The sequence below is a fragment of the Garra rufa genome, chromosome 9 (genome assembly GCF_049309525.1).
Source record: "Garra rufa chromosome 9, GarRuf1.0, whole genome shotgun sequence".
In the NCBI taxonomy this organism is placed as follows: domain Eukaryota; kingdom Metazoa; phylum Chordata; class Actinopteri; order Cypriniformes; family Cyprinidae; genus Garra; species Garra rufa.
The window spans coordinates 41,818,387-41,832,315 of record NC_133369.1 but is presented as its reverse complement, the minus strand read 5'-3'; the positions used below and the strand labels follow the sequence as shown (position 1 = coordinate 41,832,315).

At 39.0% G+C, this 13,929-nt stretch overlaps 1 protein-coding gene across 1 annotated transcript; it reads left to right on the top strand.

Annotated features, from left to right (window-relative positions):
- The first annotated feature begins 10,869 nt into the window (after positions 1 to 10,869).
- Positions 10,870 to 13,853, top strand: LOC141343270 (uncharacterized). The gene is made up of 7 exons (XM_073847864.1): positions 10,870 to 10,882; positions 10,990 to 11,150; positions 11,493 to 11,625; positions 11,949 to 12,109; positions 12,692 to 12,845; positions 12,951 to 13,037; positions 13,675 to 13,853. The coding sequence occupies exons 1-7, from the start codon at positions 10,870 to 10,872 to the stop codon at positions 13,851 to 13,853; spliced, it is 888 nt and encodes a 295-aa protein (XP_073703965.1).
- Positions 13,854 to 13,929: the final 76 nt, after the last annotated feature.

Genomic DNA, 13,929 nt, shown 5'->3' with positions numbered 1-13,929 from the left:
GCTCTTTTGTCGAGTATTTGGGTACCGTCAGGTCGGTGGCGGGGAAAAAACAAACAAAAGATTTTCCGCCCGGCCCTCCTCCGGGGGAGGGAGTGGTGCGGTCACCATCTCCCGAAGAGCAGCATCCTCCATCTCTGGGTCGCCCGTCTCAGGGTCTCTTGTTCTTACGCTTCCCACTGGTCTTTGTGGGGGCCTGGACGGGCTGGGCGGCTGCCCGGCGACCGGCTCCACGGCGCCGTTGTGAAGGCTGCTGCGGTGGCTGCTGTGGAGCGGAGGCGGAAGCCGGGGGCCGCCCTCGGCGACGAGCAGACTGGGGTGCCGCCGGCGGACGGGTGGAGGCAGCAGCTGTACGCCGGGGCAGGATGTGACTGATGGCCTCAGTCTGCTTCTTGGCTGCAGAAAACTGCTGGGCAAAGCTCTCCACAGCGTCGCCGAAGAGGCCGGTCTGGGACACCGGAGCGTCGAGGAACCTGGTCTTATCACAGTCCCTCATATCAGCCAGACACAGCCAGAGATGGCGTTCCTGGACCACCATGGTGGACATGGCACGACCCAGAGACCGCGCGGTCACCTTCGTCGCACGTAGCGCGAGGTCCGTGGCGATACGGAGTTCACGAAGAACTTCTGGGTCGTGACCACCCTCGTACAGGTCTTTCAGTGCCTGGGCCTGATGCACCTGTAGCAACGCCATAGCGTGAAGGGTGGAACCAGCGGAGCCGCAGGCCGCATAGGCACTGCCGATCAGAGCCGACGAGTGCCTACAGGCCCGGGACGGGAGCAACGGATTGTTGCCCCGCCAAGTGGAAGCGGCGCCCGGACACAGTTGCATCGCAACCGCACGCTCCACCGGCGGGACTGCCGTGTATCCCCGCGCTGGTCCGCCATCAAGGGTGGTTAGGGAGGAAGTCCCACTCGAGCGGTTTCGGGCAGTAAAAGGTGCCGTCCACGTTCGGGTGAGTTCTTCATGCACTTCCGGGAAGAATGGCACCGGGGTGGGGCGCTGAGAACCAGCGCGGGCCACCCCGAGATACCAGTCATCCAGCCGGGAGGGGTCGGGACGTGATGGAGGATTCCATTCAAGCCCTACCCTCTTGGCGGCCCGGGCAAGCATAGCCATCATCTCCGGGTCAGTATCGGGCACCGCTGACCGCCCAGTGGACGACAGTGTGCCGTCCTCCTCCTCAAAGAGGTCTGGCTCTCCCCCCGATGCTGCGACTGACATCTGTTCGTCGGGGGGGGGGCCCCAAAGGTAACGGGCGGTACCCCTAAGGGAGGTCCAACCCGCTCCCCTGAGAGCCCCGGTGGCGACGGAGCGTCGGTGGAAGGAGGAGCCCCCGCCGATGGAATGGGCGGGGAGTTCCTCACCGTCACCGTCAGACCGGGCAGCCCCCTGCTTCCAGCGACAACACCCCCCCCGGCGTTTGCCTGGAGGAACGTTCGTTCTGGGCAGAGGGACTGGAACCCCGCCCCTTTGCAGGAAACGGAGTCTGGTCCGCAACTCCGCGATGGTCATTTTCCCACAATGAGGACATGACTCATCCACGAACGCTGCCTCAGCGTGTTGAAATCACCCGGCGCCAGGAAACGGCCGCATCCAGAAACGCACGGGGAGAAAGGCATGACGCCTCGTCTTTAAAAAGACGCTCAACCCGCGGAGCTCCTTTAGAAATTCACTCTTTAAGGAAATTGCTCTTATAGAAATTTGCTCTTTTAGTGCTGAGGCGCACAGGGGAAATGGCCGCAGCAACACAGAAGGTGGATGGTGAAAACCAGCTGTGTGCTTCCACCCGAAGCGCCGTGCCGCCAACACAAAAGAGAAGAAAAGGAGGAAAGTGTTGCTTCTGACTCGTCCCACACAGAATGGTCCAGCTCCGAAGCGAAAGCTTGATGATGCATGCACCTGCTGCGCATTATATGCTCACGCTGTGATCAGCCGCAGCTGGCTGCAATCATGCATGCCAATATTCATTGGCTCGTTTGTATACACACGAAGTAGATTGGTCTATCCAGGCGATATCCCAATTCGTCGGTCTCGACGAGACGTCGAAGAGACCGACTGATAGGGAACCATCTCTTTCTTACCTTTTTAGAATCTGAAGAACCTTCTTTCGCTGCAAAGAACCTTTTTTTTAAGACTAGATAAGAATCTTCTTTGTCTTGTTTCAAGACATCTTACCAAGTAAAAACTTAAATTAAGAAAAGAAAAAACTCAATTTTAAAAAAGTTTTTTTTATTTACGTTTTATTTTCTTACTTTTGCATGTTGATTTTTGCATGAAAAAACATACTACATGTAGGTTATAAAGTGTATACAATACCTATGTATTCTATGAAAACCAGATTTATTTATTTTTAATATTATAAGGATGTTTAGATGTTGTTGTTTTTTTTAAATAAGACAAAAATCTTTTTTAGCCATCGATAATATGCTCACATTTCATAGGGCTTATTTTATAGGCTTTGACAATATAGGTTTGGCAATACCTCTTTGAGCTTGTAAATCTGATTTACTGTAATGTATAAACATTTATGACAAGCAGTGACAAACAAGAATCCTTAAGTGTGTCAGAGAGGTTTAGAGAACATTTAGAGAACATTTGTGACTGAGGTGAACAGAAATCTGGAGAGGGCAGCATACACATTTAATGGTGTTGCGTGCTTATAAATTACATTATGATGGAGGGCCAGCGACCTGAAGTTGACTGTAGGAAATCAGATTAAAGGACAGGTTAGATTGTTACAGGATAAATAAATGTCAGTGGAAATGTTTGGCAATGAGATGTGGTGAACTGTAATTATTATAACTAAATTCAGATCACAGTGTTTTGATCTTTAGAAGCAACAGAACAGCTCTTCATCATATCACACTCTTCTGTGCTTCAAATCAAACTTCCTTCACATCACCATTTGATATTTCCTTAACAATAATATGTTTCTTATTTGTGTCTTTTACCAATAGCTGTAAAAAAACGAAGTTAAATAATTTAGATTTTAGACGCAATATTACAAGCACAATTCCAAACGAAATCAGAGCAGAATTAACCGAGTCTCGATCTGAGCAAGACACTCATCAGTGGAATTCAGTTCCTGAATCAAGAACGATTCTTTTGAGTGAATGAGTCATTTGTTTGCTTTTTAAATGAATCAGTGTATTTGTATGAGTCGATTCAATTAATTATTCAATGATTCACTCATAAACCTGTAGGTTGCCATGCACTTACTGGTGTAACTGTGCGTGTGCAACCTGCTGAAAAAGTCTGTCTGGAACGCATAAAACAAAGAAAAACGGCGATTCACAAACATTGTCAGCTTCCAACGCCATATGGGACACTTCTTGCAGAGATTTGACCTCTGCTAGCCTATAAAGAAAGAATGTATTTTTTTTGTGTCTCGCAGTGAGGGCTGAAACAGCATGCTTCAAGTCAAGTGTCTATCACATTATTTCTGAGGAGGAAAGAGTCTCGTGGCCAATGGGAAACAGGTGAAAAAAGACAAGCTTTGCTCTCTGGGAGGGAGGTGAGCTCCTTTTGTGCCTGTGGGCTACTGCAGAATTAGGTTTTGGTGGCCTTTCCTAATAAGTTGGTATTTAGTTTGGTCTTATATTTTAAAAGTATTGAAGATTGTGTGGAATTCTTGGTGAAATTCACTAGGAAAACCACTGTATATAATCTGTATTGAGCTGTAGTCTAACTAACTTGATAAATTTATACAGAGTCAGGAGCATTTAACAGTAAGTGTTTAAAGCAGAGTTTTGACATGCCTTTCAGGATCTATATTCTTTCCAACTAATTAAACCTTTTCCTTTTGCTTGTTAAGCAGCCCCCCGAGCTCAGCTCAGATTTCCGATTGGAGAGATGCAATCAGGATCTTTTTGGTCTGTCCAACTACAGCTGAATCAAGTATAATGGAGCTACATTTGACAAAGGGTAAATAATGCTGTGGTATTATTCAAGCCTGACTATCAACAACAAATTCAGAGACTTTCATTAAATAGGGTGTCTACTGTGTATTTCCTTTACAGTAATCTGTAAGTCTGTTAATTTGTTTCCAAAACAATATTGTCCCATTTTGTCTAAATGAAATACATTTATATTTTTACAATTTATATTTTAAATGTAATTTATTTGCCTTGCAATTTATTGATTTATTTACTGTTATTGATTGCATTTCTGCAATTCTGTCATCATTCACTCATCCTTTCTTCTCTAGCTGAACACAAAATAATTTACTTTGAAGAATGTGGGTAACCCAAGGGCCCTATGATTTCCACAATGTAAAATCGCGGAATCCAGTCATAAATCTGGAATTTGCTAATTTTATATGAATAAATCAAAAGTAGGTCAGTACATTTAAATCAAAACGTGATATGGACTCGTGTATCTGAATATGAAGCCACAAAAATACTACCTAAATATGAATTATGCATGTACTGTGTAAATGAATGGCGCAGATGCATGGACGCGAACGTGATGCTTGCTGTTTTCAGCCTCTGCACCCGCAATATATGAGTACATGAACACATGAAAATGTTTCTTTTGAGAAATACTATCTTCATGTTATATACAAAATAAACAGAAACTTAAAGGACTTCACACCAACTTAAAATAAAAGTTTGGTTTAGCTTGAAGAAATACAGAAAAATATAACTTAATGTAACAATAATACTACTAAAAGTAAAATTTAGAATATATAATTTTTTTTGTTTATCATTTTATTTTTTATTTACCAGAAAAATGTAACATTAAATTAAAAAATGTCCTCAGTATTTCTGAAAAAAAAGTAAATAATAAAAAAACAAACATTTTTTTTAATGAAATCAATTAATTAGAGGTGCTTTTGATTGTTAAAAATTTATAAATACATTAAAGTGGAACCCAGAAAATTAATGGAAGACACAGGATTTGGTGAAAATAAATTTGAATTTGAAAATTGTTTAATATTTTTTAATTTAAACATTAAAACAGAGTCTAGAAAATTAAAATTAAAACAGAATTTGGAAACAAATAAAATGGATTTTATAGGGCCTAAATGATTGACGATAACCCTATAGTTGTTCAATAGTAAAGAAATCAATGGCTATGGTCAACTGTTTGATTACCAACATTCTTCAAAATATCTTCTTTTGTCTTTAACTGCTGAAAGAAATGTGCAAAGGTTTGAAACAACTTAGTGAGTAAATGACAGAATTTGTATTTTTGGGTGAACTATCCCTTTAACACAGAATTTTTGTTGATATAGACGTCTGTTGTTCAGTCTTAGATTTACATCTGTATTCGTTTCAAGAAGTGAAAGACTGTCAAAAGCCATGAACCTTGAAAAATCGTGTGACATGAAGCTCTTTTATATTTTTCAGGCTAGGAACATGTCCCAAAGAGTCCTACCATGGATTTAATACATCAGCATCACGGGTCTGATTCAGTCAGATGGCATGAATGTGAAGAATGCCTTTTGTGCTGAACTTAAAGGTCACCTGCATGCTGGTATGTTTATTGCCATACATATTCCTGCTTTGAGTTACAGCAACAATCTTTCCTAAGCCTGTTTGCACGATTAAGGCCATCAGTCAGTATTATGTAGAGCAAAACGTTATTAGTAGGATCACATTTTATCAGTTAATGTTAACTATGTCTCGGCTGAGTGAACAGAGAATTGCACGACAAAATTGTAGCACATCCCATTCGGTTTCTCTTAGCTTCCTACCACTGATATGAAAAGCCTTCATTCCTTACGGTTTATTTTGAGCCATGCATTGGAGACAGACAGGTAGATGAATGTATAACATTCCCAAAGCCTACTGTTAAGAGTGAGATATAGAATATTGGATCCGTGTCTCACACGTATGTGAGCTGGTGGTAGGTTTATTTGCAGAGTTGAGACCTTATGGCTTTGATTTAAATGTCTTTTTTCCCTCTTAGTTCTCTTATGGTGGGGCTGACCTTCAAAACCAGCTTAATAAAACCCAGAAGCATTCCATCTAAATATGTTTAAGTATAGAGATTTAATTTTCTTTGATAGGTTTCCTTGCGGCTTTGTCTCTGTAGCCTCAAGTCCCTGCGTTTCTAGTAGACTTTAAAACAAACACACTGTAATAAGTTTAACTTTCAACCGGAGGGAGATGGCATTTACACCTCTGCATTTGTCTAACGTGTGGTCTGCTTATAAATTATGTTTATGTTTTTATATAGCTACAGTATATTGCTAAGTAATTGTCATCATCATAAACCTCCAGCGTAGCAATCAAAATTTTTTCCTTCTCCTTTCCCCCCAATTTTTTATTCCGTGGACCTCTCACATAGTCTTTATTGAAATATTCCCCTATTTCCTTAATGCACAAAGTCTTGCTGAGCCTCTGCCTCATAAAAAGCATGGTGAAAGCCATAAGTCTGCTTCACGCCACGCCACATTTCTGCTGAATTCTTGTACACAACCGGCGGCCAAACACATTAATCAGTGTACACAGATCCTCTTCTCAAATAAACGAAGAGGCCCGTTGGTGAAAAATGAGTGACGGATGAAAAGCTGTATTTCCTTTGCGGGTATCATCTCAATACAAGTGTTGAAAAACTGGAAAATAAGTCAATAATTCAAAAGGAAACTGGTTTGATATATTTGAGGATGTGTCAGGAGGGACCTCAAACATGTGTATTGCTCAAAGGGTAAATGATTTAGAGCTCTCTGGAAAATGAAAAACATGCGGTAGCCAGATTTGGACTTCAAACATATATATCATTTCTAATGCATAGTTCATTGGTACACAAGTGGTATATAAATATAGCCACTTCAAAATTTTCTTGTTAGTATTGTCAGACATGGGTAAGTATACTGACAAGTATATCATTCCAGGGTTGTTGTTTTTTTGTTTTTGTTTTTTGGAAAGGAATGAATGCTTTTATTTAGCAGAGATGCAAACATGCTGTAGCCAGATTTTGACTTCAAATATATAATTTTAATGCATACTTCATTGGTACACAGGTGGAAAATAAATATGGCCACTTTAAAATTGTCTTTTTAGTATTGTCACATGGGTTAGTATACTATGGAAGCCCTTTCCATCACTCAATAAAAAAAATGAAAAGGTTATGGTTACTTTTTATCTCACAATTGCGTGATGCAAACTCACAAAACTGTTTTTTTTTTCTCAGAATTGTGAGATGTATACTTGCAATTGCGAGTTATAAAGTCAGAATTGCATGATATAAACTCGTAACTGCAAGGTATAAAGTCAGAATGGCGTGATATAAACTCACAATTGCAAGAAACAAAGTTGCAATTCTTGCAATTATGACTTTTTTCCCTGCAATTTTGACCTTTTTTCTCAGAATAGTGAGATATGAACTCGCAACTGCAAGTTATAAAGTACAATTTTGAGAAGGAAAAAAAATTCTTAGAATTGCAAGTTTATATCTCGAAATTCTGACTTAATAACTCACAATTCTGAGGAAAAAAGTCAGAATTGTGACTTTATATTTCGACTATATTTAAACTCACAATTCTGATTATGTTGCAATTCTGACTTTATAACTCGCAATTTCAACTTTATATCGTGCATTTCTGATATTTTTTTACTCAGAAATGTGAGATATGAACTCGCAATTGCGAGTTATAAAGTCCAGTTTTGAGGGTGAAAAAAAAACTGATATGTTTTCAGAATTGCAAGTTTATATTTCACAATTCTGACTTTATACCTTGCAATTGAGAGTTTATATCACACAATTCTGAGGAAAATGTCAGATTTTCAAATTTATATCTTGCAATTCTGACTTTATAACTCACAATTGAGTTTATATGACACAATTCTGAGAAAAAAGTCAGATTTGTGAGTTTATATCTCACAAATTTGACTTTATAACTCAAAATTGCAAGTTAATATCAAGCAATTCTGAGAAAAAAAGTCAGATTTGTAAGTTTATATCTAGCAATTCTGACTTTATAACTCACAATTGTCAGTTAATATCACACAGTTCTGAGAAAAAAAGTTAGATTTGTAAGTTTATATCTCGCAATTCTGACTTTATAACTCTCAATTGCAACTTAATTGCGAGTTTATATTTTGCAATTCTGAGAAAAAAAGTCGTAGTTGCAAGTTTATATTATACAATTCAGAATTGTTGTACTCAGAATTGTGAGATGATATGCAATTGCGAGTTATAAAGTCCAGTTTTGGGGGGGGGGGGGGGGGACAGATATGGTTTCAGAATTGCAAGTTTATATCTCACAATTCTGACTTTAACTCGCAATTGCAAGTTTATATCATGCAATTCTGAGAAAAAAAAGCCGTATTTGCGAGGTCATTTATAGCAAGGTATAGTCAGAATGGGATGATAAACTTGCAATTTTTATTTTTCTGGCAATTGTGAGTTTGTATCTCACAATTCTGACTTTTTTTCCACAATTGCGAGTTTATATCTTGCAATTCTGACTTGTTTTCTCAGAATTGTGAGATATGAACACGCAATTGCAAGTTATGAAGTACTCAGAAGTCGCAATTACCATTTTTATTTTTATAGTATTGGTAGTTTTATAAAATAAAACATTAACACTGTGAACATTTACTTAGCCTTTTATCCACATACCCTGTCTTTTAAAACCTGTATAACCTTCTGTCTTCTCTTATTCATAGCAGAACGTGCAAGGCGATGTGCGTGCAAAGCTCATTTCCATACAATGAAAGTGAATAGTGACCATTCCCTAAAATTCCCTTAATATTCCTCACACACATCTATCATATGGTTTCAAAATATGTCAAATATGCTTTTATGATGCTTTTAGTGTGCCTTCACAATGCACTTTCATTGCATGAGGGAAAAAGCAGCACAGATTGTGTTTAACATCATCTTTTGTGTTCCACAGAAGAAAGTCATACAGTTTTGAATGACGGGGCATGAGTAAATGATGACAGAATATACATTTTTTGGTGAACTATCCTTTTAAATGTAGACTTTTGTGTTGAAATGTTGAAATAAAAGACATTTTGTATTAGTATCATTATACATTACTAAGTATGGACTTGAATCTTACCTTACCTTAAAGGGATAGTTCACCCAAAAATGAAAATTCTGTCATTAATTACTCACCCTCATGTCGTTCCAAACCTGTAAGACCTTTGATCATCTTTGGGACACAAATTAAGATATTTTTGATGAAATCCAAAAGCTTTATGACCCTGGATAGGCATTCAAGTTCAAGATCCAAAAAGGTAGTAAGATGAACGAAGGTTTTATGGGTTTTGAACAATATGAGGGTGAGTAATTAATGATAGATTAATTAATAGTTTTCATTTTTGGGTGATCTATCCCTTTAAGTCTGCATTTTTTCCCCCAGTATTCAAATCATCGTACTGCAGTCACAGTCTGTAAATCATTCAACAGCCAAAAAAAGGTGTGTATTTAAACCGGTAGTAACAGTGTTACTGTGTTTGTTAGCTGTAATTTACGACATACACATGCACACAATCACTTACGCAGAGAATCACTCCTGAGTGAACGGTCCTGTAAACTAGCATGGCTTTTTTTCAACATACAGCCGGACATTTCCTGACTACAGAACAATTTCTCCCTGTTCCTATTCCCTACATATTCCAACCACATGTGAAAGTATCCAAATATTTATGGAGACAATCAAGTGTGCCAAAGAGTTTTTTATAGTTCTCAGGCTCTACCTTTAGCCGTTAACAAATGAAACATTGAGTTTGTCATAGCCTCTGTAGGACCGACGGGAAAGGGTCTGTAATAGTGATTTTTTCATTGACGACATCCTTTGAAAGTCTTCCAAGAGGAAACTGCTATAGTTGCTATCCACCCGCTTCGAACGTTATCACTCGATTGAATGGGCGTTATCAGTGGTTATCAGCTGATAGATATGGGCCAGTAGGGGCCTGCTGCGCCTACTGGTAGGCTCAGAAGGCTGTTATCATCCATCCACATGGTTAATCAGCGATACTAATAGAGAAGACTCCAGATCCAGTCCCAGAGGAATCCAGCTCACCGGTAATCAGAAATCTATTGGATGACGCGGGAACGTCGCGGTCGCGCAGTTTTTCCGGTTGATATTTTCAGGTAAGATCATTGAAATGAGCATAAACTGTAATTAATTAGTCAATAAGCCACAACAATACAGAAAATGTGTTTTAAGGTGGTGTGACATGAGTGTTGACATGAAATAACCGTTTTGCAATTGCATTTGTAAACGTTATATATTACGTTATAAGCCTGTCCTTACTTTATATGATTTATGTGAGCATTAGCGTTGCTAATTAGCATGTTTTTCATTTGTCTGAAGCTAATGGGGAAATAGTTTACTAGTTAAACGCAAAATTAGCCTGTAAAAATTTTAAAAACTTATTTGTAAAGACTTATTTTTTGCTTATTGCATATATTGTGTCACTGAAGCTATATCATACTCATATTCAGTGAAACATTCAAACCCAAGACGTATTTTATGGCTCTTTGGTATGTTTGGAATCTTCACTATAATTTAAAATAAAGCTTGACTGCATTTGATCCCACATGAGGAAGCTTACAATTACATTTCATGCAAAAGATGAACACTGGCAATGTATTAGAAGTAAATAGACTGTGGTGTCTCTGTGTGTCACATATATTGCTGTCCTCAACATTGAACTTGAAAAATAAAACCCAAAGTCACAGGTCTGCCTGCCTGTGAAACATTAATATCTCTTTACCTAATTTTTTTTTCTCCATTTACCATTTCCAGCAAGTTGCAAAGGAGTTCTGTGGTAAGTTTCTTTTATTACTTCCATGCATTATGTCTATGTTGAACAATCCAAAATTGGTTTTGGGCTGTTTAGAGAGAGGGCCCATTCACAAATCTGTCTGTGCAAGTTTCTCTCTGTTTATGTTTTAGGTTAAAGATGGCTCAGAGAGGTAAGCCTTACACAGTTGCTAATCTAGAAGCATTAGACAAGTGTGTCCGAGAACGATGGTATGATCTGCAACACTGTTTTTTTTATTACTGATTTATTACTGACTAGCTTTTTCTTTCTTTGTTTTTATTCAACAAGAGAGAACGCACATTAATGAAAAGCAAAGGGAGACCTTGATTTCTTTTTTTAAGGAGGGAATGAAGCATGTCGGCTCACCCTTAATAGCAAGAGCTGCATCAGCTACGTGTTTGGACACCAGTGTCATAGAAGTAAGGTTTACTTTAGTGCCACACTAACAATCAACGTGTCAAATAAATATAGCATTCTAAAGAACTGCTTGTATAAATTAAGTGTTTTGTTAAAATTCAGTTTAATTGGTCTAATACAGGGGTGCTCAATCCTGTTCCTGGAGATCTACCATCCTACAAAGTTCAGCTCCAACCCTGATCAAACACACCTGAACCAGCTAAATAATCTCTTAGGTAGCACTTGATAATTGCAGACATCGGTGTTGGAGCAGGGCTGGAACTAAAGTCTACAGGTAGGTAGATCTCCAGGAACATGATTAAGCACCCCTGGTCTAATACTTTTGTTATTTTTTTCTTTTTCAGAACTGGATCGGTAATTACAAAAGATCCATAATTACAAAAGCTACCTCTGAGCCCCGGCCAGCAAAGGCCAGAGTTCATATCAGAGAGCTGTCACCTTACAATCTTTTTTGTAGAGATGTATTGAGAAACAAAGGTGAGAGACAATATTTAACAGATGCTTTCAATTGTTGAACTAAATGGTTTGTTGTTGTACATAGCAGCCCTGTTTACATCAGGGCTTTACAAGGGTTACAAGTTGCATTCATCAGTGTAAGACTGCTGTGTGTCTTAAAAAGAATCATCAGGTCATCAACTTTACATGTTATCTTGTTTAAACAGAGTTGTTATAGAGAAATGGGTTTCACAACCCAAGTAAATTAGTGTGTTGGACAGATTGTCATTGTATGAATTTACTTTAAAAAAAAGACATGCTGACTCTAAAGTAATACGTTTTCTGTGCAACTATTTTTTCCTTAGGCACAATGAATGATATCAAGGGCAGGTGGGCCACATTGGGGGAAGATGAAAAAAATAAATACATTGAAGAGGCAGCAGCACTGAGGGCACATGGGCAGGCCCTTAGCCCTGAAATGAGGGACGCCCGAATTAAAATGCACCTTAAGAAGCTAAAGTTAGAGGTTTGGATAGAGGCTTCATTTGCTTGGCATTAGTGGTATTATTAGAGTATTCGATGCAAGAATGATGTGAAAGCAATTGTGATGTGAGCAGAACAGTTTGACAGACAACTGGATTGTTTATCTGTAGATTTTTTTTTATATAATTTCAAATTAATTCTTATCAAATACATATTCCAGCTGATTTTTGTTTAAAGGCTATCAACATTAAATATTTTCACATTGAAGAAATTGTCAAAGGCTCATACCACCCTCTCAAACTAAATTCCTACTGGTTAAGCTGGTCTATTCAGATCAAGGTGGTCAATTGAAGCATTAGTAGTCACACATTGCTATGAGTCAAATTATTAGTTGGATATTGGACTCTATGTAAACACAGTTAATGTATAGTTAATGTAACCCTGGTGGTCCCTGACCACTTATTTGCTACGTGTGACAACACTGTTTTCATATATTGCCGAACCCTGTAATGAGCTGTTCCTTTAGTGTGTGTTGGATTTTTAAAAGTAGGTTTTGTCTATTTTGTGTTTAATCAATTATATTTCTATTTTTTGTGGTTGTCTTGTTTATCTTAATATTGTAAAGGTGTCCAAGCTTGAGGATTTGGGTGTGGAAACAGCCATTTTGTCATTTGACCGCCAAAAATCCAGCTTAGAGGTGTATGAACTAAGCAGCAAAGGAGCCACTGATTTCCTTGACTCAACGGACACAGTGAACAACTTTGCACTGCATTTCAAAGGTATTGCTTATGAAAATCCACAGAAATGGACACAGGCCCGTAATAGTGTGAATATACATAATACAGTTTTATGAAATTAATTGTTGTCTGTTGTTACATCTTTAGCCAGCTCCTCAGCCATAACACCCAGTACTAAAGATCAAGTCAGTGTGCTGGTAGGAAAAGTGCAAGATCTGTTCAACCAAAAATATAGTAAGTGTATGTTCAAATACTTTTAAAGCTGATGTAAAGAAACTGCTTATCTTGATAACCTAATATGCCTTCATGAATCCATGGCATTATTATCAAATAAATAAATAATTTATCTAATGTGCTCATCAACCAATAGATTATGACACCTTACCAGAATGAATGTTTGCAGCTAGAGGGGAGAGTCACAATTATCCAGCTGTGTAACTTTGTGTAACATGTGCATACATGTGTGTTTGTGTGTTTGTGTTTGTGTGTGTGTGTGTGTGTGTGTGTGTGTGTGTGTGTGTGTGTGTGTGTGTGTGTGTGTGTGTGTGTGTGTGTGTGTGTGTGTGTGTGTGTGTGTGTGTACCTGGTATTCATCACGTTGCGGGGACCAAATGTCCCCACAAGGATAGGAATACCAGTAGATTTTGACCTTGTGGGGACATTTCTCAGGTCCCCATGAGGAAACAGGCTTATAAATCATGCACAATGAGTTTTTTTGATGAAGTAAAAGTATGCACAATCTCCTGTGAGGGCTAGGTTTAGGTGTAGGGTAGGTGTAGGGCCATAGAAAGTACGGTTTGTACAGTATAAAAACCATTACGCCTATGGAATGTCCCCATAAAACGTGTGTGTGTGTGCCTGTGTCTTTCAGAGGAGGCTGGAGGTACTGGAAGGCTCCCCTACCAGTCCCTGGTGAATCAGGGCATGACCATACAAGTTGCTGGACTGCCCAACAGCCTTACCCTCAAGAAGCCTTCCTTTTATGGAAGAAACCAATTGGAAGCCATTTTGAAAGCTGCTGAGGGGATTTCATTTAAAATAAGTAAGTGACATCACCAGTGGTTGTGTTTCTCCACTTGTGTTTTGGCAGACCATTTGTCTCTATGCAAAGTGGGGAAAATAAGTT